This window comes from Myiozetetes cayanensis, unplaced genomic scaffold (assembly GCF_022539395.1).
Source record: "Myiozetetes cayanensis isolate MyiCay16 unplaced genomic scaffold, myiCay2020 scf18, whole genome shotgun sequence".
Lineage (NCBI taxonomy): Eukaryota > Metazoa > Chordata > Aves > Passeriformes > Tyrannidae > Myiozetetes > Myiozetetes cayanensis.
Window position 1 is genome coordinate 7,437,134 of NW_026087389.1, and position 26,769 is coordinate 7,463,902.

The 26,769-nt window shown below is 49.7% G+C and overlaps 2 protein-coding genes across 14 annotated transcripts in view; both read left to right on the forward strand.

Moving 5' to 3' along the window:
* CADPS (calcium dependent secretion activator) overlaps positions 1-12,405 on the forward strand; it is a 210,988-nt gene extending 198,583 nt beyond the window's left edge. For all 13 annotated transcript variants that reach the window (XM_050312882.1, XM_050312885.1, XM_050312874.1 and 10 more), the window contains 2 exons: positions 9,203-9,307; positions 11,084-12,405. In XM_050312882.1, coding sequence (XP_050168839.1) covers positions 9,203-9,307; positions 11,084-11,263 — 285 coding nt within the window. In that variant the 3' untranslated portion in view covers positions 11,264-12,405. The remainder of the gene's footprint in view (positions 1-9,202; positions 9,308-11,083) is intronic.
* Positions 12,406-22,704: 10,299 nt separating this feature from the next.
* Positions 22,705-26,079, forward strand: FEZF2 (FEZ family zinc finger 2). The gene is made up of 5 exons (XM_050312888.1): positions 22,705-23,435; positions 23,781-24,625; positions 24,714-24,848; positions 24,944-25,076; positions 25,501-26,079. Exons 2-5 carry the CDS (start codon positions 23,837-23,839, stop codon positions 25,755-25,757), a joined length of 1,314 nt encoding a protein of 437 aa, XP_050168845.1. The 5' UTR covers positions 22,705-23,435; positions 23,781-23,836; the 3' UTR covers positions 25,758-26,079.
* Positions 26,080-26,769: the final 690 nt, after the last annotated feature.

A 26,769-nucleotide genomic window follows, 5' to 3' on the forward strand; every position in this document is an offset into this window, starting at 1 on the left:
TGCCAAGCCCCGCTGGGTCTAACTTCCAGCCAATTAAGGGTGACGCAGCAGGCTGAGCACACCCTGATGCCGAGATCCCCAAACAGTGGGTGATCTCAGGTGCCATATGTACTGCAAAAAGCGTGCGGCACCTCCACACGCCGGGGTCTGCGCTGCTGCCTTCGCTCTGGATGCTCTTCCCTGCTGGAAGGCAGAGCTCTTACGCGATTCGAAGTTGTTGTGGGGTTTATTTTTGGGAAGAGGGGAAAAAAAAAAAATAATGTAATTCAGTGATGCTATTTGCATCCTAGACAGGTGATGAGTCGCTCTGGCTAGCAGCTTAACCCTATTAGGCAACTTTGGGATTGTGACTTTATTAAATAATAATACAAATAATTTTAATATCAAGGCTCTGACTTTGTAACCTCCTTGTATAGCTACATTGTCAACAAGAATGAAAATTCGTGGTTAAGGAATATAAAATAGAATAAAAGGCATCCAGAAATCACAGCTCTGGGGTGGATGTGTAAGAACACGCTGTGTGTACTTGCAGTGATAGCATTATAGTGGTAAAAAAAAAAAATCCCAGGAAAAAAACCTGCAGCCGTTTACTTCAGTAAGAGCTCAGTTCAAGTGTGACTTGGGAGACTCCAAACAGATCCACGAGGCTTCGATAGAATAAAATCATAAATTTTATTTAAAGAAAAAAAAAAAAAAGCCCTGGGGTTTCAGGGGATTTTTATCAAATTGCTAGCGCTTTGCCAGATCTCTAGAATTTAATGTGGACTTTCCTAGAGAGGTTTAATTCGGAAAATGAAGGTCATGTTGCCTGCTGTGAGGACAGCTCACCCAGAGCCCTTCCGAGCACAGCCGGCGGAGGGTTCGCCTGTACGGGCGAGGTGCAGGCAATGGAGTCCACGGTTCGGCAAAGGGGTCACGGATCCCAAATACTGTGGGGTTTGTGCACACTATTCCTGAACACACCAGCCCAAAGACCCTGCAGAGAAGTTAAATTAGCACGCTGCAATCTGTTACCAAAACTTAGATTTATTTTCTGAAAGATACTTTTTTTTTTTTTAAGGGTGTGAATTTTGGAGGGGGAAATTACTTTTCTAACAGCAAACTGAGGGCTGCCTGAAGCCCTCCCTTTGCTCTGTCCTTGCATGCTCTGTAGAACTACACCGACAGACCTGCTTTTGATGTTGGCTTTTGCATACCTAACTTAAAGAATTATGTGCAATAGAAAAGCTGCCTAATGACCGGACAGCGTTATTATCTGGCGTGCGGCAGCGTAGCAGGACGATAACTATTTATTTACTCTTTGTGGATAAGGTTCTGTTATTTTCTAGTCTTTGGCAATAGCAAGAGAGCATCTGATATATACAATATTGGTGTGTATCCAATTGTTTGTGAACACCCCAAGTTTTGAAACATGGTTGTGAGAGAGGAATATAAGCTTAAGCTTGAAAGGCTAAAAAGCAGAAAGCCCCACACGTAAATGCTATTATGCACTTAATGAGGCAGGGTTTAAAAAAAAAAAAAAAATCAGCCACACAAGTTGGTTTTATCAAAGAAAATGTATAAATAACAACCAGTGATTCAAAGTGCCTCACAAAGGGAAAAGCAGGGACGGGAAGCTAGCACTTCACTTGTGGCATTCAGATAATAGTATTTACTACACTAATCTTTTGGGCTTAGCAATTGACAATCAATATATTATTATCAACAAGCGTTAACGCAAACAAAAAGCTTCTATTTCTTTTTTAACCGTGTTCCCCTAAGTCCCTTAAATTTAATTAAAACCGGACAGCTCTCCTTCTAGTACAAATTAGAGTTAAAATCATATTAAATATTTGTTCTACAGGAAAACAAAAGTGTCAGCTTGTGCTACCAGGTTTGGCTGCTGCTTTTTTTCTTTTTTTGTGGTTTTTTTTTTTTTTTTTTTACACACAGAGGGGGAAAAAAAAAATACCAGCTACTCGAAGTTAAAATAAAGTCTCTCTCCCTCCCTCCCCGTCTCCCAAGACTACTGTCTATAACATGTTGTTCCTTATAGAAAGTGGGATATGGTGGCATTTGCTTGATTAACTTGCTCGACAAAAGTGACAGCTGCTGTGGGTGCATGTAGCTAAGCTGCACAGCGCAGTTCCGCCTTTGTACATCTGTCAGCAAAAAAGGAGGAATAAAGAGTGAAAAGAGACAAATTGGTCCCAAAAGGCAATCCATTCAACTCAGGAGGTTTGCTCTATTCAAGCACTCGCTGGGAATCTCAAGTGCTAGGTAGCTTATTCAATTTCATTCATTCTTTAGAATGAGCCCACAAGTGTTTAATTTCTTATTCTGTTGAATAAAAGGGGGAGCTTTTTTTTTTTTATTGGAAGCATTAATTGTAAGACTAGCTGATCAATGCCTGCGATATTAACTCATTGCTTATTTTATGGTTAGCTCTGTGCTCCAAGAGCCTCAGCCACTAAACTTGATTTCTGTAACGTGGGCAGTATCGCACCGATTTCTCTGCTGCTGGAAAACCCGGGCACTCACAGTGCACTCGGTCCCCTGAGCCTTGGCCCCTGCCTGGCTTGGGGGAATGGTCCAAATCCTTGGCAGGTGTAAATCCAAAGAGTCGCTGGGTCATTATTGATGCCACCCATGGCTGCAGCCGGGACACAACCGAGCCAGATGCTCTTTGCCTGGGGGGTTCAGCCCTGAGCCCACTGCAGGTTTGGCCCTCTGTGCTGGAGGAGGGCTTGTAGCTCCAAATGTTGAGCTGCCTTTGGGTGGCTCTTTGGTCCCTGGTGAAGGGCAGAGGAAGGGAAGTCCATCAGCAGGGCTCTGAGTAGTAATACCTGGAGCAGAGGATGGATTTTGTTGAGTAGTGAGAAGAAAAGGTGATGAATGTGTGGGGTGGGGTTTGCTGTATGGATAGTTGTTTGCCTGCCATCCAGAAAACTTATGCTTTCATGGGAGACATATGCCTCTTCCTTCTTCATGGTGTGGCAGAAGGCATCCCTGTCTTCTTATCAACACTGGGGACCAGAATGTCATGTGTGCCTGAGGGCCAGTGGCTCTTCGCCCACCTCGGCTCTGCCATGTCCTGCTCCCTGGGCCACCACCACCTATCTTAAGCTTTTCAGATATATTTGTGTCACCAAGGCCCTGTCCCTGCTCTTCCCCCTCTCTCCTGGCTGTGGGTCAGCCTGGGGGACAGCACATCTTCTTTTGCAGCAAGACAAAACCTGGGTTTCCAGAACAGCCTGAGAAAATAGCTGGGACTCTGCTCTGGCAGCCTGGCAGAGACTTCAGTAGCACTGGCTGGCAGCAGGGCAAGAGGCACACTCCATCCCACCACTGCTTATCCACATCCAGCACCCTGTCAGAACTGGCCTTTGTAGGAGGCTCTCAAACTGGGATCTCAGATGATACCATGTACATCCAGACTTCTGGGAACATCTCTATTTTTGGTAGACAAGAATAGGAACTGCACTGATCTTTATGCTTCATGTTTGCCATCTTTACTAAGCTTTTGGAACTGTCTGGGATCAACAGTGAAAGAAACATTGGGGAAGGTGGAGAGGAGCACTTTGGTGGCTATAGAAGACTGAAGGGACAAGAGTGATCCTTCCATGACTGCCACAGAGCAGCCTGGCCTTTGGGCTACAGCCAAATCTGGTGTACAAAACCGGCTGTGCTTACAGGGCACTCCAGGGGTGCTACAGGCAGCACCCAGGCTCTGCTCCCCTTCTCCAAGCAAGTCTTCCCAGAACACTGGAAGCTGTGTGCATAAGGCTGGTTCCCAGACAACGCATCCCCGTGCTGCTGTGGCTGCATCCCCACCTTCCCTGTGGAGAGGACACCTGCCAAGGGGGGTGGCTGCCACGAATGCGTGTGACAACACCAAAGACCCAGTTTGATCTCAGAGCCGCCCAGGATGGGGATGGTGGGCTGTCACCTACTGTCAGCAGTTGTAAATCAGCACAGCCCCACTGTGCCTTCCACCAGCTGAGCTTCTGGCCCATTGGATGGCGACACAAATGCCAGAAACAGAGTTGGTAAATTTTTTTTTTTTTAATTTTTATTTTTTTCCCTGGCTGATAAGTCACTTTGAGTGAGGGCTGTTGCCTGAGAGCAGGTTCAGTTTTCTGTTGGGAAGTAAGACTCACATTCAGCCTTTTCCTTTTCCTCTCTCCCTTCCCACCTCTGTGGTCCCCTCACTCCACGCTGGCCGACTCGGGGATGCTGCGGAGGCGGCCGCCCAGCATCCAGTCCCTCATCTTTGAAACACCTTGAATTCAAGGGTTCATTTCAAAGCTGCCTTTCAGCATTTCAAAACAAGCCGGTGTCCTGGACAAAGAGAGGGAGCCAGCCGGCGTTCGGAGCCTCCTTGTGCAGTGTGTGTCACAGTTTTAAATAGATTTGCCCTGCTTGGATTGGTTCTGGTTGGAAAGCAAGTACTGAAATGAGAGGTCATAGGGGAGAGTTACTATGGTAATTGAGTAGTATCACCAGTAGTTTTGCTCTTATGAGCATTAAAGCACATAATAATAGACAAACAACAGTGGTTAAAGCAAGCAGGTAGGATTACTATGTTCTTTTGTCAGAAGTATATAATGTCTTGTAGTCAGTTTTAAAGACTTCTCAACCCCCAAATCCACCCAGCAGTCACCTGCTGAGTAATTTTGTATGCCTAATCTCTAGCCCTTAACTACAAGCTTTCTGCTAATTTGAGGCAAATGGGTATTTTTGACACTAAATAGGGCAGTAAAGAATCCCTGACCTAGAAAAACTCCATTCCAAGGCACTGAGAGAAGAAAAATATTCTTTCAGCATCCTTGGGAGACCTTTGGAATGACATAAAATAGCTTTGACTAAACTGTGCTGCAGCCTTCGATTAATGGTTTGCAGAAACTTGCTGAACATCCCTACTACAACTTCCCCCATAAAACTTGTCACTTCAGATTGCCATCAGCCACCACAACAATAATCATTTCATGCCTATTGCTAATTGCAAGCACAGCTGAGGCTCAGCGGGGTGCTCTTGCACAGTCCCAGGCCTTTATACCAGCCTCAATCTGTTGTATGGCACTTGTTCACACACAAAAAAACTACCAGTAAAGGCAGAAAGAGGCAGAGTCACAGGTTCCTTGTAATCCCTCTGCTACCCTGCTGACAACCCAGCCCTATAAGCATTCCTGGTTTTGTCCCACTCTTTACAAAAGCTGAAGTGACCTTAAGCTACTAGTATGTAAGCTTTTGAATGAAGAATACAGCTCCTTCAGGTGCCTTAAGAAGCAGTGTTGCATCTGGCTTACGAGATTCTGTTTGCAGCACCCCTGGAGTGAGCTGTGGCTTCCTGTAACATGTAAAATATGAGTGTGAACTCAAGGTTCATGGCAAGGAACAGGAGGTCATGCTTCCATTCAGCTCACACCAAAGAAGACGGGGGTTTGCAGATGTTCCTGGGTATGTGTAATGACACCACCTCCCGGAAAGCGCAGGAACCCAGCATAGGGCTGATTTTTGATGAAATGTGCCACACTCTGTGTGTTAGTTGCAGATTTATTCATATCAATTTTTGAAATTTATGTATTCAGAGACAAACTTGCTATTTCAGCAACTTATTGATCATGCTTTTGCGTTCAAAAAAAAAGCTTATTGCTTGAGCTGGTTGGGGTGTTGGAGGTGCAGTCATGGAAATCCACCCCTTGGCATGCTGCAGCTCCTCTAATGCCCATTCTGGAGCATCCCAGCCAGCTAATGGCCTATCTGATCTACCCAGGCTAGCACCCAACAATGAGGGTCACTGTGACATACAGAAGGAGAACTGGAAAACTAACTTGAAAGAGGGACTGAATTCCTGGCCATGCAACTATGTCTGCTTGCTGTGCCTGGGCTCTGAGAGCACCCAAAGAGCATCTGCATTTCCTCTGCTGTGAGCTGGGTCATGGTGTGCAGCAGCAGGCAATGGGAGCTGTGGTTTGCTTCTGCCAGAGACCTGCTCCCTTCCCTGCTGACATCCTGGTGGATGTGTGGTATCAACCATGCATTCACCAGGACGCAGCCTCCACAGCCTTTCCTCATGCTGTGCCCCCAGACTGAGTGTGTTTTCCTCCAGGTGACAGACAGGGATGCCAGTTTGCACCAGTAATGTGGAGTTTGGTCCATAACCATCAATGAGGTCTGCTTGTTCTTTACAACCAGGTGTGAGGAGTTCAATTTACTTAGGTGTGCCCATACCACAGCTGTGCTGGGGCTCCAGAAATGTGCCTGAAATGCATTGCAGCCACATGGCAAAGCCCCAAAGCTCAGTATTTGGGCTGTGACCTCTGCATCTCATCTATGGGGACAAACCATAAGGCTGGAGCTGGATCCTCAAGGGACCCTGTGTCCCTGGCATGTACCCCACTGCCCTTGAAGGAAAGACAGACCCCCCCAGGGAGAGTGAGGTGGCCAGTGTCCCCACAGGACCACTCTGTGCTCTTTTGTCTGAGATGATCACGTTTCTGTTTAGGAGCATTTGGCTTTGTTTTTGTTTTTTTAATAATATAATCATATGCAAATGTTATCTTCTTTGGTAGGTTAGTCATGAATCAGAGGGCTTGTGCGTCTTATAGCACATCAACACTAGTGATAGCTAAAGGGAACATTTAATTTATGGGCTAACTTATTTTTATGAATATGCAGGGCTTAAATTCAGCAGTTGGTGTGTGCTCTATGAAGTGACGTGACGGTTTTGTGTATCAAGATCAATGAATTAGACTTTGTCTTTTTCTCATAAAGTCTTTGGAGTAACTTGGCTTTGAGAAAAGAGAGCTCCTTTCATGCAGCCGAGCAATGTGCCTGGCTGAGCCCTTGTCAGCCAGTGCTCAAGAGGAGAAGGGTGTGATTCAGATTTGGCTCTGAGGAGTTTGCATCTCCCCAGAATCCAGCATGCTGAAGTGCCTACCAGGAACACAGAGAAATGTTTTGCTTCCTCTGAAGGTCTCAATAGCAGCAAAGCCACCTTGCCATAACCCCAGGGCAGAGGTTATAATTTCTGTTTGGGATCTGCACAGCTGTGTGGGCGTGTGTGGCGTGGGACAGACAGAAATGGCAGGACCTGCCCCTGCTGGGGACGTCTCATCTCATGAGGAGGTGACATAAACACCCAGCAGATCGTTGTGTGGAAGACGAGAGGCGGCAGCGGAAGGGCGAGGGCGTGCACGTGTAACATACGGTCGCTCCGTTCCCCTGTGGGTTTTGATTTAAAGAGGTGGCAGAAGGAGGTGTTTGGGTGACCTGGGTATCCATGTGCCAGTGCAGCCCCAGATCACAGCTAGTGTCACCCAAGAGCATGACTCAGTTAGGCACACTGATGGCAGAAAAGCGGCGTTACGAGCGTTAACGATTTCTCTGTTTTGCCCACGTGGACCTGCAGCATTTCAAGGCTCCTCAGGCAGATGCCCCAGTGGCAGCAGTCACTCTGTGCCACCACCAGTTGACTGCTGGCTGTCCTGGGTTGAAGCACTGAGGGGTCTCTGGGGATATCCAGGGATGCTCTGACCCCTTAGAGTAGTCTGAGGGATTGAAAGGTATGAGGCCCCAACAGATCTTCATGTCTCCTCTGCTGGTCAGACTCACACCTGCTTGCCAGCCTCCATTAGTTTCATCCAAACTCTCACCAACTTTCCATCCTGGAGATGCAGAGTCAGCAGAATCAGTGCCACAGGTTGCACAAGGTGTAAGCATTGAGCAAGAGGTCACCACATGCCATTTCTTTGGTGACTCTTCCACCTCTTTATTTCCTCCTGGTATAGAAATAGAAGTATGGGAACATCTTTGTTGAAGTCAGGGAGAAAACTCTTCCCCGTGCAGCATGTCTAACCTCTGCTCCCTATTCCTGGTGAAGGGTGGCAGCTCCCATGTGTGTTACCATACAGTTCAGTGATGTGCATTGAGCCCAGATTTCTGTGATGCTGGGCTGGTTTAGCTTAGACTCGTTTGTTTGCTTTGGTGAGCCTCATGCCAGTTTGTGGGTACCAACGCTGAAGGGTGGAGGGTAACAAATCACAATTACAGCATGTTCAGTTGTCTCCAGCAGCTTCTATGACCAGTGGAATGAGAGCATGTTTCTGTGTCAGCGACCCCCACCCCAAGGTGCAGTAATTTGTTGCAGTGTTCCAGGCTCATTGGGAAGGAGCTGCATCCCACACTAACCTGGATGGTGCTCGATCAGGATTTCCATAGACTGGTCTGGTGGGGGTTCTTGAGTATTTTGAACTGGTTTTAGATTACTTGCAGCTGGTCTGCAGTATAGGTTTTGATCTCTGTGTGTAAGAGAGAGCACAAGAAGGGTGCGACTGTGCATACAGAGGCGTGATGGATTTCTGTCTGCAGCCCGTTTTGTAACCAACCCTTGTGCTGAGAGCCATGGGGAGGTTTTTGTGATTCCCCCCCCTCCCAGCCCCTGCTTTTCCTTCTCTCAAGGGCTCGCTGCTCGGCTGTGTGGCGTCAGACGTGCCATGTCAGCCCTGCGTGAGCAGGGCGCTGATCCACAGTCCACCGGAGACTTCCTGCACTGCAGGAACGGCAGGCTGCTGCCACACTGCTGCAAGCCTTTCTCACAGACAAGCAGCAAAATTCTCAGCCCCTGGAGGGGCCCTGTGAGTTCAGCAGCTTGAAACAAACCCATTTCTTTGCTACTTTTCCATTTTTCATAATTGTGAGGGTGAAACCAAAGCATTTCCCACATAGCCTGGACAGGCACCTGTAGGTGCTTACACCAGCATTCTGCCCCCCCAGCCAAACCTTGCCCCACACGAGCCTCCCCTCTGCTCACCCTCAGGGAACCAGACTCGCCCCGTGGCTGTTTGTGGTTGAATTTGAAGATGGTAAGTAGCCTGAGTGTGGGATTGACACACTTAAAGGCAGGATTGTGCTCTCACAGTGGGGGGAAACAGGTTTAAACATGGCTTGAGCCAAACGCACACCACTGCTGGCAAGTGCCATCAGTGGCAAAATCAGATTACAAAATCTTGCAGCATTACTGGTGGTCTCCTATTAAGTCTGTTGCTGATATTAGTAAAATTTAAAAGCTCATGCATGGAAATTCTGAGCAAAAGCAGATGCCTGTCTCCCCTCCTGGCGTGTGGCACCCCACGAGCAGGCTGGCAGGGGAAGGTCGGTGTGAGGGGGCGCTGGGGGCAGCCCTGCCGTGGTTGCTGGAGAAGTCCTGTCTCTCTTGCAGCAATGGTACACCAGCTCGATGAATGTCGTCTGCACCTGGCTGACAGACCGCATGGACCTGCAGCTCCACATCTACCAGCTGAAAACTCTCATTAGGATAGTAAAGGTAATCACCTGGCATGTTTCCCCCTTGCTGCTGGGAGGAGCGTGTGTGCGTCCCTGAGTGTGTGGCATGTTGTCTTAGGCAGACTGTCACCCACAAATAAATTGAGCCCTTCATTAAAATTCTTTTAAAAAATTAAGATAGTTGCGTCTGTGGCTTGTAGCACAGGGTAAACAGGAAACTGAAATGCATAGCGATCCAAAATACAGGTGTGCAGGTAAAACCAAAGTAACTCCTTGCATTTAAAAAAAAAAAAAAAAGAAACTCTCATGCTATTTGACCCTACCTGTAAAGTAAGTGCACTGAAATTTGCCTTTCTGGGGACAAACCCACTGATCACACCCATGAACTCCGCTGTTAAAATGGGTTAAATCAATGCAAAAGTTTTTAACACTGTTTTACTAGAAACATTTAAGCCCAACTATGCATTGTGATTATTGTCAGAATTCAAATGAGATTGTTCTCATAGTTAATTGAAGTTGTTTCTTTTACAATGATTGTATATAATCAACTCTAAGAGATCACAAAGGTGAGATAACGTACCCTGAAAGTAACATTTTTTTTCCATAAGGGCATGTGTATGTGTATATGTGTGTGTGCATGCCTTGGACTAATGATAATTATTTCAGTGTGAAATCACAGTGGTTTACATGAAATAATAAGATCACAGAAGGGGGTAAATATATTTTTGATCATTTTAGGTTCTATCAAATGCTTTTTGGTCTACTATTTTATAATGTTTATGGTCTTGTGTGCAGTGAACACATTGAAGGCATGAATAAATTAAAACTGAGATGTATTAAATGTGCTTTTCATAACTGAAAACAACAGGCACAGACAAATTATTTCTACTTGTCAGCTAGCTGAGGAAAGCTTTCTTCCTTGTGCTTTATTTATACCAATATTACATTCAGAAGCAGCTACAACAAACCCAAGGACTTTCTGAAATAGCAGAACAGTAAATAGTTTCCCTACAGAGCACAGAGCAGAATTAAATGAACAACGAGACCAGAGTTTTTATCTCACAGAGTCGAAAAGTTTATAAACATAAATTCAAATGAGAGATGTTAATTGTAATAACAAGGGAAATACAGGAACCATGAAATTGCAACTCCAATCTGAGGTGAAGAAAGAGAGATTTAAGAAACACGTGCCGTCTGCTTATATTTATACTTCAATAATGTCCTCCAGTATCCTGGACTTAGTTTATTTAATCCCTATACTGTAGGTAGGATTGTTTAATACGGAGCATTCCGGGAACGTGTAATCACGTCTGCGGTTACGGGCGATAAGCGTTCTGCTGCACGAGGGAGAATAACTGACTTTACAGGCAGGATGAACGCAGCCAGGAGCAAGGGAAGTTAGCTGGAGCAGAGCCCTTATCTCTTGCTTTGATGTCTCTTTAGACTGGAGCCTCCCCTATGCAAAGCTGCCCTGAGCAGCCCCGCACGTTTTCCCTGCTTTGAAGCCCCCCAGCCCGGCCACCCCTCAAGCCCACAGAGGCAGGGCTGGAGTCGCGGGGCTGTAATTTTTTTTGCCCAAGGCACCCTAAAGGAACTTCTGCCATGGTAAAGTGGTGGCCAGCAGAGATGCCTCTGTGGCCTCTGCACTGTCTGGGGCGATGCAAAATGTCCCTGGGGCTGGGATTTCCCTGGCATCTCAGCCTCTTCCATCAGCGGCCCCAAGCCACAGCCGGGCCCCTGAGGCAAAGCAGGGAGCTGGTGTCAGCCCTGACCTCTCCCTGTTGTCTCCTTCCTCCGGTGCCTCTCCCTGCTTTAGAAAACATACCGGGATTTCCGATTGCAAGGCGTGCTGGACTCCACCTTGAACAGCAAAACCTACGAGACGATCCGGAACCGGCTGACAGTAGAGGAGGCCACGGCGTCGGTGAGCGAAGGCGGAGGGCTCCAGGGGATCACCATGAAGGACAGCGATGAGGAAGATGAAGAGGACGACTAGGGAGGCTGGGGGTCGCCTGGTATCCGTGCATGTACCTCGTCTGTAACTCAGTTAGCCACATTAGGAATTTTTATGTCAGCTCTCAATGCCCATGAGAAGTTTACCAATACAAATGCCATGTTAGCTGTGTGGTAATAAGATTAGCACCTCTCTTTGATTCATCAGTTTCCTAATTTCATATCTATATGTTCATAAGCAATATGGAGCACCATTGTTTAATACTGTTAATGGAAAAACTACATAGAAAACATGCTAGGTGTGTCCCTGTTATTAAAGTTTAAACAATGCTTCATTAATGTACTGTATATACATTGATGGTAAATTGTTGTGAAGATGAGTGACTCGAGTCCTTTCATTTCTTTGTTTCTCTTCTGTGGATGCCAACTGCTTAAAATTAATAAAAAAACAGCTTTGTTTTTAAAAGAAGAACCAGGCAATTACAAATGATTTTTTGTTCTCTCTGTTCATTTAAAAACCAGAAAACAAACAAACCCAGACAGCCGTTTGAATCATTCTGCATCCTTGTTAATGTACCAGGCTCTTCCCTCCAATATGCAGTTAACTCCATAGAGGCTACATCCCAGAGGATTAGTCATTCTAATTGCCACACCAGATTAATCCTATCATTATGGATATATCATGCCACATTACAAGTCCAAAGCAGTTGTTTTATGTTGACATTTGCTCCTCTAAATGTTACATTTTTGTTTAAATTTCAAATAACCGTGTATGTACAAAGACAACTTTAATTACAATCTTAGACTATACAAATGTGTTTATAATAATATATTGAATATTTATTTCAGTAGATTGTAACCATAATTTACAATTCCTCTGTTTCACAATGGTTTTTATATATGTCATGTACATTGCATTTTGACCAGTAACTGCATGTCCATCAGTCCCTCCTCCAGAGCTTTTACTTTCTGTGTAAAATAGTGATCCATTTTGCTTTTTTTGCCTTATACAAGCCGACAGTTGTAAAAGTGTGAGAACTGTGGCTTCTCAATAAATAACTATTCAGATGTCCTAATAATAAATTATGGAGTCTTTTTATGTCTGCCTTAGAAAAAAAAATAAAACAAAACAAGCTGAGATGTAAGAGCCCCCACCTCTCAGAATAAAGGAATTTTCTTTTCTCATGGGTGTTTTTTAGTTTATTAATTAAGACAATGGTTTCCTGATTTGCTCCCCAAAGTCAGGGTGGGACTACACTTCCCCAGGTACAAGGGCATTTCTGCAATCCCCTCCACAGTTCTGTCCATCGTTATCTGCACTCTACATTCTGTGATTTGTCCCTGGATATCTAATTGATGATCTGTTCTTGTTCAGCCCCTGTTTTTACGTGGCCATCAGCCTTGCCCAACACTTACCTTCCTCCAAAAGGCCTCATTTTGTATTTTAACTTCTCCCAAAGCAGCCAATTGCAGCAGCACTTAACACACACAGGGCAGGGGCAGACCCTGAGATGAAATTAAAGAACAGCCTGGTTTGATGGAAAACATGTTTAATGGAAACACACTTGAAGTGGTTGCCCAGAAAAACTGTGAATGCCCCATCCCTGGAAGTTTTCAAGGCCAGGCTGGATGAGGCTTTGAGCAACCTGGTCTAGTGGAAGGAGTTTCTGCCCACGGTAGGGGGGTTGGAACGAGATGATCTTTAACATCCCTTCCAACACAAACCACTCTGTGATTCTCTGTTAGGCTGAGTTTTCTAAGAGATTTTGCAGCCCCTCCCTCCCTCCCTCCCATCAGCCAGTTCAAACAAGAAATGCTTCCTGCTTGCCCAGGTCTCAGTGAATTGAGAGAGAAGCAGAAGAGCTGATGTCTTTTACACCCAAGCACAACATCCTGTTGCCAGCCTGGGGAACCAGGACAAATATTCATCACCCACAAATAAAAGACAGACAAACGTTGGAAAACCTTCCTACCTGGACAAGCCTGATTGACATAATGAACCATTAAACTAAACCAACTTCCAGTGTCCAAAAGCCATGAGACACAACCTGGATGTATGGGAGGAGACTGGGACCTCTGGAACTGCCTGTGAAGGGAGTGCTGACTCCCACACTGGGCTGAGATAATTAGGGAGCCTGGAGCATATTCACCTGCAGTGCTGGATGTTTGGGTCCCTCCCCTATGTGACAGAGTTCAGCACCTGGCCCTGGAGGTGCTCTGCAGACCCACCTGGATGGCCACACCCTGCACATTCAGCACCCACCTTCCCCTGGTGTCCTGCACACACACCCCCCGAGAATGGGGGCATTAACAGGGGCTTCACTTCAGGAGTGGGCAGTGGACATGCACATTTAGCACCACTGATGTATTGAAAAGCCATTTGATACATGAGGATAGATAAGTTTTGGACTCTTCAGTGTAGCCCAGCAGACCCCTTCTTGATTTTTGTCTTGCTCCATACTGCTGATAGAGGGAAGCATTGCCAGGAAAGCCACCTCTGAGGACTTAGGCAGGAACGTGGCTTTGTGGCACTGACACAGGAAGCTTTTCTTCCTTCTTACCCATCCGTCATCTGTTCAGCTACTTGGTCCTAAATCCCCAGAGGAAATGAGTGTTTGAGTCATACTGAGTCTACCAAAACAAGCTCAGGTGTCTCTGCAGGTCCATCACTGGGATGTATACAGAAACCATCTATATCTTGACCTCATTGTGCTTGGAGCCTTCAATCCCACCTTGAAGCCCTCACAGGACTTGCTTGATATGTCTCACAAGACATAAAGCAAGGAACAAACACCTGGTCCCTTCTTTCTAGGGGGTTGAGATCCACTTGAGACCCACACACATACTCAAGATGCACACGAGTGTGCTCGTGCCCTCTTCATCCTGTCCTTCAACTGTCCCAAATATTTATGTGAAAGACAAGAGCTCCAAGAGGAGGCTCTTGGAAAGCCTTACTGGGGTGGCCACCACGCTGGTAGCAAAGAGCACTGAGGGACACCCAGATTTGTAGCTCCGCTATCAGCCAGGCAGAGCAGAGCTAGAGAAACAGCTTGATTCTGCTCTGCAAGTGGCTCCTTTTTTTTTTTTTTTTTTTTTTTTGAAACCACAAAATATTTATTGGGTAAAAACACAACCCACTTCCACCTGCCACCTTTCAAAATAGTGAGCCCTGCTCAGTTTTTTGAATGAGAGTGTGGGCGCAGCCTTCAGGAGATGCTCCTTGGCTGCACATCGCTAACGCACATCGGTACTTCCCTGGAACGGCGGTGATGGACACCCTCGACTGAGTTCCTCTGTCATGAGCAGTGACCCTGTGGCCTGTGACAGCTTTTTGCACGTCCTCAAATCCCAATAAAGCATCCATAAAGAGATTCCAAAACAACCCAGAGGCTTGGCTACACATCCAGAATGAGGAAGCATTAGCCAGCTCGCTACTTTTAAGGAGTTTGGACCCAAATGATGAGCTTCAAGTTACATACTTCAGTGGGAGCGGGGAGAAGATCTCACGTACAAGCAGTGCTGCAAAGCAGGATTTAACCTCCCACTCCAGAGCCTGCAGCCTGTGGCTGAGCAAAGGAGAGCTCTGCATCCTGATCCCCACTGTCTTTAACCCTGCACATGGTTACGTGGGTGCTGGCAGCCCGGCCCTGGGTTGGGTTCTGTAAATGGGTTCTGTACCGTGGTGCTGGGAGCAGGACGTACCACCTTCTGTTAATCCTGCAGAGATGTCCAATCCAAAATGGTTTGGTTTTGTCTGAAAACCATCAATCCGGGTTTAAAACCCTCCTGGCCACAGACTACAGTTTGGGCAGGGCTCAGGCTCCTGCAGAGTAAAGCTCGGGCAGCACCTAAAAGGGCTTCTGGACGGATGGGAGTGTTGGCAAAGCCAGACAAGGAATGCAAAGAGCTGCTGCTGGTTCACTTCTACCCATTGCTGTGACAGAACAAGCTCCAACAGTCAAAGGACTTTCTGCCAGTACAACTGCACCTAGATGAAGAATCTGCCAGTACAGTTATGTCAATCAGTTTTGGGGAAAGAGGAAAATTTCATTCCTCTGCCAGCAAAATTTTAAATGATAGATCAGGCCAAAACTTCTCTCATATTTACAGGGAAGTCCAGCGAAAATATCCTTTTTTTGACAGACTTACTTAAAAGCATGTGGCATGGAGACTGAAAATGCTATCAACTATTTGACTGACAAGTGTCAGCAGCTGTTCATCCAATTTGTTTTATATTTCAGCAACTAACAGATTCTTTCCCCTCTGCTGTAATGCATGTCTTCTGGCCCATAGGCATCTTAGAAATTGCTTTTCTGCCTCTCTAGTGACCAAAACGTCAAAAATATTAGAAGACAATTTGTGTTCAGAAGCATAAACAGGCACAGAGCAAAGCAAAGATGATTTTGTCAATGTTCAGGCTGTGTTCTTTTTTAAAAAGTCACAGCAAACCTAAGGCAAAAATTACTTCTTTAAGCTTTCAAAGAAAAAGCTAAAGAAAACAAAGCACACAGTAAATCAGCACAGGTTAAACCATCAACTACCAAGGGGAAAAGCAGCTGTCTAATGGCCAAGCAGAACACAGCAGAGCTGTATGTCAACTTCTGCACTTTGGCTGTGAAGTTCATGACTGCACTATTGCCACTGTCACCAGTGTTTGTTCAAAAACCTGCTCCGTGGTTCAGGATTCAACAGAGTCACTGCTGCATCAAGCCAGGCCCAGCTAGGAGAGTCCCTTGAGCCATTCACAAAACCCACCCTTCTTCATCTTAGATCTAACACTGCTTTCAGATGCTCTTTCATCCTTGACTGTGTATAAATTACAATCATTGCAGTTTTCACCCATTCTGAACTTGCTGGACTAAAAAGCTTGTGCCACACCTCTCTCTGGTGAGCTGCATTCAGCCGTATTACCTTTACTCAAGCACATCTAGGCTCTTGGGCTAAACCTGAAGTGGTATTTTTCCCAGCCTTTCTAAAAGATACATATTCCATTTCAAGTTGTAAATCTGCATTTGTTATAACTGTGCAAAATATGGGAGAAAAAAAGTGCAGAGATTATATGCAATCTGCCAGCAGAGTTGTGTGCCATGAGGAAAATGCCTCACAGGTCAAAACAAAGAAAAACACTGAGCAACAAATTAGTTGCAGGCAGTAGCTAATATGGAGATCAAAAGATTAAAATCAACATACAACGATGAAATCACTGGAATAATAGGAGCACTTAAGAAGATTAAGTCAATAACAGAGTCCAGTACTACAAAAATAAGATTTTGATTATACTGTAAAATTTTATATTGGGAGAGCAAAAGCAATTACAACCACGACATGCTTTGCTCTCCCTGCCTTAGACCATCTTGGCTCATTTCCTATGCAAGGAATACAGTTGTTGAAATAAACAGAAATGTTATGACTCAAGTGCTCGATTCAAAAACAAACCAGGTGGTCAGATCAGATTGGGGACTGTCAAGATGGGGTCTGTAAAATGAGGACTTGTTGCAGATCCCGGAGGATACGACAGCTGGGGGGAACAAAGGCCACACCGTTTAGGACTGCTTTCCACACAGAGAGCTCCACGAGCAGCTGATCTCGGGGCTGTCCCAGGCTGTCAGCTGGAGAGGAGAAGCACACACTGGAAGGGAAGTAGGAGGAGATTAATAGCTCAAAGACTTAAAGTGAATGTGGTGGTGGACTCTGATGACGGGGAAGGTATTTTTCTATCCAGCTAAACCAGCAAGGATTGCAGGTTTGGTTTTACATCAGAGGCAGAGCACGCGGCAGCCTCCAAACCATCTGGACCCTCACGTCAGGGACAGGAACATGTCCTGTATCCATATTCACCAGTTCTGGGGGTCACTCAGTAGCTTAGCCCAATGGGGATGGGAAGGGTGACCCACTGAACAGCAGCTGATGCTCACCATGGCAGATCTACCCTTGGTCATCTGGTTGGTGTGCAAGTAGAAATTGATGAGCCAATCCCTCCAACACACACTGGCCATAGCCATAGGACACCAGCCTCACCCATGGGCTGTGAGGCCAAAGTTCCCCAGGGAGAAACCTCCCCTGGAGAGGTCCTCTGCAGCCAAGAAGTCTCAAAGCCCTTGGTGGGTTCTGCAATGCTCTCTGTTTTGTGAGGAAGAACCAAAGCAGCTCCTCTGCTCCCCAGAGCAAATGACTCATCTGGGTTTTTCTCTCAAATTCTCTCTCTTTTCAGCATCATTAACTCCGGCCCCATCCCCACCCCAAAAATCACAAGCTAGGTTCATAATTAAATCAAATAAATAAATAGCTATTTTTGCATACTTTGTGGGTGTTCTTCAATATCAGGAAATACTTGGGTTGTGCACTGAAGATTTTTCATCAAATAACAAGGATTTGTAGTTTAGGCTCTCATTGTCAGAGGGATTTTTAATAGTTCTTCTAGATCATGTCTTCTGGGGTGAAATCAGCCCTTGTGCTCAAATAGCACAGCAGCAGTTTCACCAGTCAGTCTGGGAGTCTTGCCAGGCTCTTTCTGACTTAGCCACCACCACCACCAGGGACAGGGATGCTGCAGTCCAGCCGGTCCCACATGCCCCAGGGGAAGGAGGCAAGGTGCTGCCACCTCCGTACCAGTCCAGCCCTGCAGCCGATGGGGACATCTGTGACAACAGTTCAAACAAGGGCAAATACAAATCCCAGACAACGTAGCATGTGGCACAGCCACAAAGGCTGGACAACCCCGAGTGAGGACGGAGTGGCAAAAAGACACAGTGGAAAAATTGGCTTGGGAAGGATTCTCTCTCTGTTCCGTTTTCTTCATTGAAAAAGCAAGAAATTTGGAAAATGAGATGGTTTTCTATCTCATTAAGGGGAGAATAATTCAAAACACGTGGAGTTTGTCCCACTTACTTTTTTGGCCATCCTTCTTCCAAGCAAAAAAAGGAAGGAATAGGAACACAAAACTGAAGTGGGCTTCTACCCATTTTCACTGTTTTTTGCTCCTTTTTCTGAAACATTTTCAGTAGGAAAGTGAGAACAAGGCCATCCCCCCATTATATTCTCCTTCTCTACTTCCTCCCACCTTTTCTCCTAAATAGAAAATAAGGGGAAAAAAAACCCTACAAAACCAGAAAAAAATAAAAGCTCCCACTCTTTCAAAACAAAAAAGTACAACATTTCAAAACATTAGGAAGGAACATCCTTCAGTTTCAGCGTTCAGAAATGAGACACAGCATTGCTCCATTACTGCAAGGCGAGGGACGACTATTTCCGACAGCAAGGATGGAGAACAGCAGCTCACCTGCTCAACAATTTCCTCCTTGCCTTACTGGTCAGGCTGACTTTGGACATGGTGTAGATTCCACCAACTCCTCGCCTGCCTCCCGGGCCAGACCAGTCTCACACCAGGAACTAGATTTCCCTCATGATGTCTCTCTCCACTCCTCACAGGCAGGCAGGCAGCGTTTTTGGGGCATAAAGCCTGGCTGGGATCGAGCCGTTAGTTACCATTCCTGTTGACAGGCAAACTAGAATAGGCTCTGGCTCACTTTCTCCGAGCTGTGGAAGGAGGAATGAGCCGGGAAAAGAGTTCATTCAATTGCTTCTGTTTGGCAGCTCTGCAGGACTCTCCGCAAAGACAGAAAGAGATGTGGCAAGTAAGGAGTTGCCATTTTTAGAATTACATAAGCCAGTTTGATTGCCATCGAGGCACTCTGTGCAGCTCCTGCCACGGTGCCCTGCCGGTTGCTCTGCAGTGGAACTAGATTTCAAACAGCTTTAGAAGCAGGTCAGATACCAGCTCTTAAAATTGGACTCAGGTTGAAAATGTCAATGTTACTCTTGCATCACTGACAAAAGTTCAACAGCATAACCACGCCAGGACTCTGGGCCAGGTTCCTTACAAAATCCCACTAACCACACTTGCTCTGGGACCTGTGCAGAGCTCCAAAAACTTCCCCAGTGAAAAAATATAAATCTAAAAATAAAAAATAAATTAAAATAATCTGTCTACAGATACACAGTAATGTGTACATAACTCAGTTACAGAGATGAAAAATAGTCTGGAGAGACTCAGCACCTCTGCTCCAGCCAAGGTGGCCTTACCATGCACTGCCCCTGCCCCGGTCATGGCACTCTCCACTGGGTGACGGGGCAGCAGGGTCCTGCAGGATCAGATGGACTGCCCATAGGGACCAAGGCATTGGCACTGCTCCTGTTACACAAGGTTATCACAGTTTCAAAGGAATAACGGGAAGCAGTCATATGGGTAACAACCCTCACTTCACTCCAGCCCCAAAGTTTGCTATCCTGACTTCCCTGTTCGTTGCTCTCTAATTTGTCCAAGCAGCGTCTGTCTCTGACCACTGCAAACCAAACTGTGGCCAAACACCTTGAGACCATCCCTAGGTTGACCCTTCCAGGTTGTAATTTCTGCCTTACACTGAGACAGTCCCAAACCCAGCAAAGTGGGACCAGGGCCAGGCAGCACCACCGCCCAGCCTGACCCAGGGCAGCTCTGCCACACCTTACACCAGCCACAAAGCTGCAAAACCACACAAAAAGCTGCCACCCCCCCAGCTCACAAAGACAGCCCTATCCTAATTGCCTGGGCTGGTGGCTCCTCTGGTAGTTCATCACCTTCTGCTATTAAAAAAAGGGAAAAAAAATAGTAAAAAAAAGTATTTACAAAAATACATATATGTAAAGCAAAGCAGCATGGAAATCAAAGCCACCATTTCGGAGAGATTGAAGCATAATGCTAATAACTTTCGGCAGCTTCCACTGTGGAGTTTAAGCAGCTGCCAAGTTAAATAACTAGGAGGATCCTAAGTTGTCTTCCAGTGGACCAGAAATGCCCAGCACCGACTGCCCGGGCAGGGACGGCCCGATGGGCACGGGGAGCCCGGCCGGGCCTGCGGGGCCCTGCGCTCCCGCCCGCCCGGGACCCACCCGGGACACGTCCCCGGGAGCCCCTCGCTGAGCAGGTCTGGCTGTCGAGGGGCGAAAGGGGAACCCTCGCTGGTTTTCGATGTCAGCGCCGGGGAGCTTTTGGGGCTGGGTCTGCCGGGCGCGTATAGGACCCTCCGACGGGAGCGGGGGCTAGAAAAGCCCCGGGTGACCCGGTGTGCCCCGCATGGGGCCGGCCCGGCCCGACTGGACACCGCACTCGTTTTTCTAGGAAGGCAGCAGCGCAAAAATCACCGTTGGAGCGACCGTGTCCGCATCAAGAGCGGCTTTGCGGCGTGAGCCCTTCCTGGGAAAAATCCGCAAACCATTTCTCCCTCCAGACGTCTGAGGTGAAGGATTAAAACCCCACGGGAGAACAGCCTCCACGGGAAAGGCAGAACGCCCTGCAGAGCCGGGAGCCCGCAGCCCACCCGACGTGCAGCAGCTCCTGCCTCCCAAAGCCGGGCTGGGCCGCTCGGCCCCCCCAGACCCACTCGCTCCGAGGGGCTCGGGCTCGGCGGTGGGCAGGCGGCGGGGCCGGGGCAGGCGAGGGGGCTGGGGCAGCTGTCTCAAAGTCAGTCAGTTGTAATATGCTCGCCGGAACAGCAGAAGTCGAATCGATAGAGACGGCCTCCAGCTGTGCCTAAACCTGCGATTTCAATTAAAATACTGAGCTCCGATGCCCGGGTCTTAGCTGGGATCTCAAAGCCCTGATGCACAAGGCGTGCGGTACCCGGCTCCTCGCCGGCCGGGAGGCAGCGGCACGGCCCGAGCCGGTGCCCGGCTTTGGGATGCACAAGGGCTTCTCCGGGATGCAGGATGGAGGCGGCCCCGGGGCTGCACTCGGGGTTCCCCCGTCCCTCCTCGCCCCGAGAACCCTGAGGCCTACGGGACCCGCTGCCCCGAGCAGGGCAGTGGGTGCGGAGGGGCGAGCCGGTAGCCTTTCCCTCGTCCAGAAAGGGAGGGAGGGAAAAAGGGAGAGAGCCGGTCCAGCAAACATCCCGGGAAGGACGAGGGCGGCGCGGGGAAGCTGGCAGCGAGCTCCCGGCCCCGGCTCCGCAGCCCTCTTTTATCCTGCCCGAAATCATCTCGTTTACAGAAAATATTTGTTTGCACTATTAGTTGGTACTGGAGTTAATTACTCAACGTGTGAGCGGGGAGTAATATGGATAAAAGCAGCCCCAGTGTTTATTGTGTGGGTGAGCTGTTTGAGCGGTGCTTGAATAAACTGCAATTAGGGTTAGATAGAGATTAATTAACATGTGAGTGGCAAGGTGTAAAATAGTTCCCAACCCTCCACTCAGTATAATCTGCAGGCGAGGAAAAAGAAGTTTGTGGAGGCTAATTAAATACTTTGCTAAAGCCGGCGAGCCCCGGGAGCGAGCGGAGCCCAGCCCAGCCCAGCCGCCGCCTGCCCGCTCCCGCTGCCCGGAGGAGGTGCGGGCAGGGCGAGCAGCGCGACGCGGCTCCCCGGGGCTCCCACGGGCTCTCCCGCAGCCCAGGCACCGGACACGGCTTGTGTGGCTCTCCGCAGCCCCGTCCCACCCTCTCCCCCAGAAGCGGGACGGTTCCCTCGCTCCCTTGAACGCTGACCCGACAGATCCGGGCAGGCGGGATGGAGCGGGCAGGGCTGGGGGGATGCCAACACCTGATGCTCCAAACGGGGTGTCCCCCCGGGGCAGGGCGCTCCCCTCCGCCCGCAGGCAGCCCGGGGCGGCCGCCGATTTCAAAGTTTGTTTCTGGAGCGTGTTGTGGTTCGCAGGTGAAAAAGCCTGTCTGCAAACAGCCGCCGGCGAGCTGCCCCGGCGGGGAGAGGAGGCGCGGCTTTGTCAGCGCCGCACAAAACCCCCGAATTCCTCCAAACTTTCTTAGGAGTGCGAGGGAGGCGGAAAAAATAATATATATATTGGGGCCTTTTCATTGCTTCCTTTACCTCTGGCCAGGCTCAATCTAAACCCTTCGCTCCCCCCTCTCCCCCGGATAATCCTCCCCTTTATTTTAGAAACACACAAAACCAGGTTCCACGCAGCGCTATAGTGGCTACAAGTGAAAGAGAATTGAGCGCCCTGAATCGCTGGGGGAAAATTGGTTCGGCTGAATAGCCCCAGCGAGGGACGGGGCGGCTAATCAGGGCCAGGGGGGTACTGCCGGGCCCCCCCAAACAGGTGGACGCGGGACTCTCTCAATTACCGCGTCCTCGCATCTGAGGTTTCTGCAAATCCTCCCCTCCCGCATCACGACGTTTTAATTAAAGAGAGGAAGGGAAGAAACCCCGGCATCCAGGCGCTATAATGTATCGTCGCCTATTTGGGGGGGAGGGGGAGAAAAGGAAAGGCGGGGGGGCACGACAAGGGCTGGAAGGGCAAGGGAGAACCGCCCGGATGCCCTCCCCCAGGCAGCGGGCATCTTTCCGGGGTGACAATTTGCAGAACTCCCGTTTGCTGAACACTGGTCTTTTTTTTTTTTTTTTTTTTTTTTTTTTTTTTTTTTCTTAAGCAGCGAAATCCAGTCCTGGACTCGACTCCCTCCACATTTATTTAAGGCTAATCACCAGCTACCCTGTGAGGGGAGAGGGGTGGAATTAAACTTAGTTTAATTAACATTAATACACTGTCCTAATTAATGGGTTGGCTATTAATTTATACATGCTGGGGAGGCTCGCAGATAAGTGACAATTTATTAATTATCTTCCAGCTCGGTTGCAACGGAGCTGATTGCAGATGGGTTGCCAAAATAACTCGAGCATGGTTGCGTGGTAGTTGCTTTAGAAAAAAAAAATCATTCTCCCCCTTTCTTTAAAAAAAAAAAAAAAAAAGGAAGAAGAGGAAGAAAAAAAATCCTCACGCTCACTCGGAGTGGCTCTTCTAACCCCAGCAAGAACTGGAGCACTCTTTTCCACCCAACTTGTGAATCGCACTTGCCTTCTAATTTGCCACATGCAAAACGATTCCTCTGCTTTGCAAGTTGCTTTTTAAGAAGGGAGAGAGAGAGGAAAAAACCCAGCTCGCACACGAGCGATTTGTGCGTCTTAAACTGGAAGGAAATTGTGCGTGTAGAGGGGGGGCTCGTCTTCCTCTCTCTGCCCCAGCCCACCGCGCTCCAGCCCGGCGCCTCGGCTCGGGGAAGATCCATGGTGGCATCCCCATGTCATTCTGCTCAAAGTGACTTCATGTGATGTCAGCTTTAAATGTACGAGACCGTGATCTGACGCTCAGGAAGATGTTTGCTATCAAAATGTGACTGTGGCCACACTGCGCTGCTTGGATGAGTCTCGCCGGCGCTGGGCAAAGGTAAGTGGTCCCAAGGCGAGTCCCGCCGCCCCTCGCCGTGCCCCCCGCCCCTGCTCCTGCATTTCCCGGACCGTGGCCATCGGTGTGGCTGGGCTGGGTGGCATTGGGCTGGAGGAGGCTTTTCTTTTTCTTTCCTTTTTTTTTTTTTTTTAATACTAACAAGGTCTAGCTTGCATTTTACTTTAGCGTGTTCCGCTTAATGAGCAGTAATCTGGTACCCTACGTGCCATTGTTCTTGGATATGTTCATTTGAATGTAAATAGGAGGGGGTGCCGGTGGGGGTGGGGTGGGGGAGAACAAGGTGCTTATTAAATTGATTTGTCTCCTGGCTTTTCTGGAATGCAGAGCCGAGAGCGGGAGCGAGTCGCTGCTCACACCAAGTTCCCGCACGGCGGAGCGACATGGCGAGCCCGGGGTCGCTGGAGACGGTCATGCCTTCCTCCTGCCCCCGGCACGACGGCAGGGCCGCCGCCGCTAACCCCTCCAAGACCCTGGCCTTCTCCATCGAGAGGATCATGGCCAAGACGTCGGAGCCCAAGCCAGCCTTCGAGCAGCGGCACGGCGGGCCGGGGCCGGAGCCGGGCAAGAAGCCGCTGAGCCTGTGCTCGCCCCTGCCCTGCGTGATCCCCATCCCGCCGCTGGGCTACGAGCTGCCCTCCAAGACTCTCAACTACTCGGAGCTGTGGAAGAGCAGCCTGCGGGGCGGCGCGGGGCTCTGCAAAGCCAACTGCGGCGTCTGCTGCAAGGCAGAGCTCGCCCTGGGCCAGCCCAGCGGCCGGCTCATCAAGCCGCAGGTCATCCACCAGGCAGGGGCCGTGCCGGCCGCCCCCCGCTCCCTCTACTACTTCAACTACCTGGACGCCGCGTACCACCCGGCCGACCTCCTGCATGGACAGCTCTTCCCCGCCGGCCTGCTGGGCGCCCCGCCGCCGGGGGGGCTCTCGGCCCACCAGAAGCTTTTCCTGCTGGAGAATGCCAAGCTGGCGGGGCTGGCGGCCGAGAAGCTGCCGCCGCCGCCACCCTTCGCCCACAAGGAGCGGCTGCCGGGACACCTGGACCAGGTGATGAAGGAGGCGGCGGCGGCGGAGCGCGGCGGCCCCCCCAAGGGCCACGCCAAGATGGGGGGCGGCGGCGGCGGCGGGGCGGCGGAGGGCAAGCCCAAAAACTTTACCTGCGAGGTCTGCGGCAAGGTAAGGGGGGCGCTGGCACGGGGTGGGGGCCGGGGGCGGCCGGCGGCGGGGCCGTGCCTGACCTCGCCTTCCCGGCGCTTCCCCGCAGGTGTTCAACGCACACTACAACCTCACCCGCCACATGCCGGTGCACACGGGGGCCCGGCCCTTCGTCTGCAAGGTCTGCGGGAAGGGCTTCCGCCAGGCCAGCACCCTGTGCCGGCACAAAATCATCCACACCCAGGTAGGTGGGGGGCAGCCGGGGTGCGGGAGGCGGCGGCCCACCCCCCCCGCTCTCCGCGCAGCCCCCACTGACGGGCCTTTCGCCCTCCGGTGCAGGAGAAACCCCACAAGTGCAACCAGTGTGGAAAGGCGTTCAACAGGAGCTCCACGCTCAACACCCACATCCGCATCCACGCCGGCTACAAACCCTTCGTCTGCGAGTTCTGCGGCAAGGGCTTCCACCAGAAAGGTAAGCTTAGCCGGGCCGGGGCCTTCGCCCATCATTAGCGGGGATTAAACGCGGCGAGCCCTGCCTGGCTGGGGGAAGCGAGGGGCGCAGGCAGAGCCGCCGCCGCCGCTCCCAATTACTTTCCCTCTAAGCCGGGCCGCATCGCCGGGCACTGCTGACGGTTCTCCCTAAATGCTTTTTAAATGAGAGGTGCCGGGCCTTGGTCCTAATCCAGAGCCCTCCGTTTGCCGCGGGTCACCGGGCTGACCCTGCTTCTCATTTGTGCCATGCCAGTTGCGCGCTGCTCCGCGCTGACGCGGACCGAGTTTGACAAGTGGGACAGGGGTGCAGGGGGAAACACTTCCTAATGCCCCCCTTACCTGTGCACCGTGCGGCCCGGGCACCTTCGGGTAACCCCTTGTCCCACCCTTTTCCTCCTTCGCAGGCAACTACAAGAACCACAAGTTGACCCACAGCGGAGAGAAGCAGTACAAGTGCACCATATGCAACAAAGCCTTCCACCAGATCTATAACTTGACTTTCCACATGCACACCCACAACGACAAGAAGCCCTTTACGTGTGTCACTTGCGGGAAAGGATTTTGCAGAAACTTTGATTTAAAGAAGCACGTCCGAAAGTTGCACGACAGCGTCTCCAGCGCTCCTCCGCCGCGGGACCCTGGGCGCAGCGGGCAGAGCTAAGGGCCCGGCGCGCCGCCCCATTCGGACCTTCTTCTCCACCAGGCCAGCACTATTTATCCAAACCAGCCTTCGCTTCTCTGTCTTTTCCCCAGCGAGCTCAGCCGCCGGTAGCAAGCGACCCCGAGCCGCAGTTGTACATAAGAGGAATCTTATTTAACAGCGCGTTGCGGGCCAGGAGGGGCCGGGCTGGCCGCCCCCCACGCCAGGACAGCGCTCTTTATACGTGTCTGTAAATCTCCATTTTAAATGTACGCTCGAATAAGTGAGGAATATATATATATCTATATCTATCATGGGACAATAAACCGGCCCTTCGCAGGTGTCTCATTTCCCACCTCGGCCCCGGCCCGAGCGGGGACCGGGCTGCACGGCGCTGTCCCCCGTGTGAACGCGGCGTGCGGGAGCTGCGGGAGTCGGGCCCTGCCGCTCCGGGGCCCGCCGAGCGCCGCGGGCACCGCAGGAAGCAAAACCAGGGCGGGAGGGAGCCGGGCGGCTTCAGAGGGCTGCAGCCGCCCCCCGGAACAGGGGCAGCGCCGGTGCGGGACCCCCGGCCGGCAGCGCGAACGGCAGCTCGGAGTTTCCCAGAGCTGCTTTCCGGGGTCGGTTCATTACAGCGTGTTTAAGCCGCTCCTGAATGACTATCTTTCCTTGCATGCAGATAAAATGATCTCACGCTTGCTTTCCGAGTAATGACCCAAATTAAGAGAGAAAACACAGACCCTTCAAACCGCATTACATTAATCTAATCACTCCCAGCAGGCCTCAGAAACTCTTTTTGATCAGAATATGGATAATCAAGCACTTGGATTACACTAAATATTCCCTTCTCATCTCCCCCCCTCCCTCACTTTTAATACGCAAGTGTCTATTCTGGCCACGTCGTTAGGAACAATATTATTCTAGCGGAGAAAGGAGATTGAGGCGGCCGGGCGTGTGCGTGCTGCTCGGGCCGGGCTTGCCAATGAAGAGGGGAACGAGACAGGCACCGAAATGCCTGGGGACGGCGTAATGG

Bases quoted from the DNA above. Each gene is read 5' to 3' on its own strand.
- FEZF2 (XM_050312888.1), top strand. From the start codon at position 23,837: ATGGCGAGCCCGGGGTCGCTGGAGACGGTCATGCCTTCCTCCTGCCCC. The intron at 24,849-24,943 runs GTAGGTGGGGGG...CCTCCGGTGCAG, and splicing joins ACAAAATCATCCACACCCAG to GAGAAACCCCACAAGTGCAA. The intron at 25,077-25,500 runs GTAAGCTTAGCC...CCTCCTTCGCAG, and splicing joins CAAGGGCTTCCACCAGAAAG to GCAACTACAAGAACCACAAG.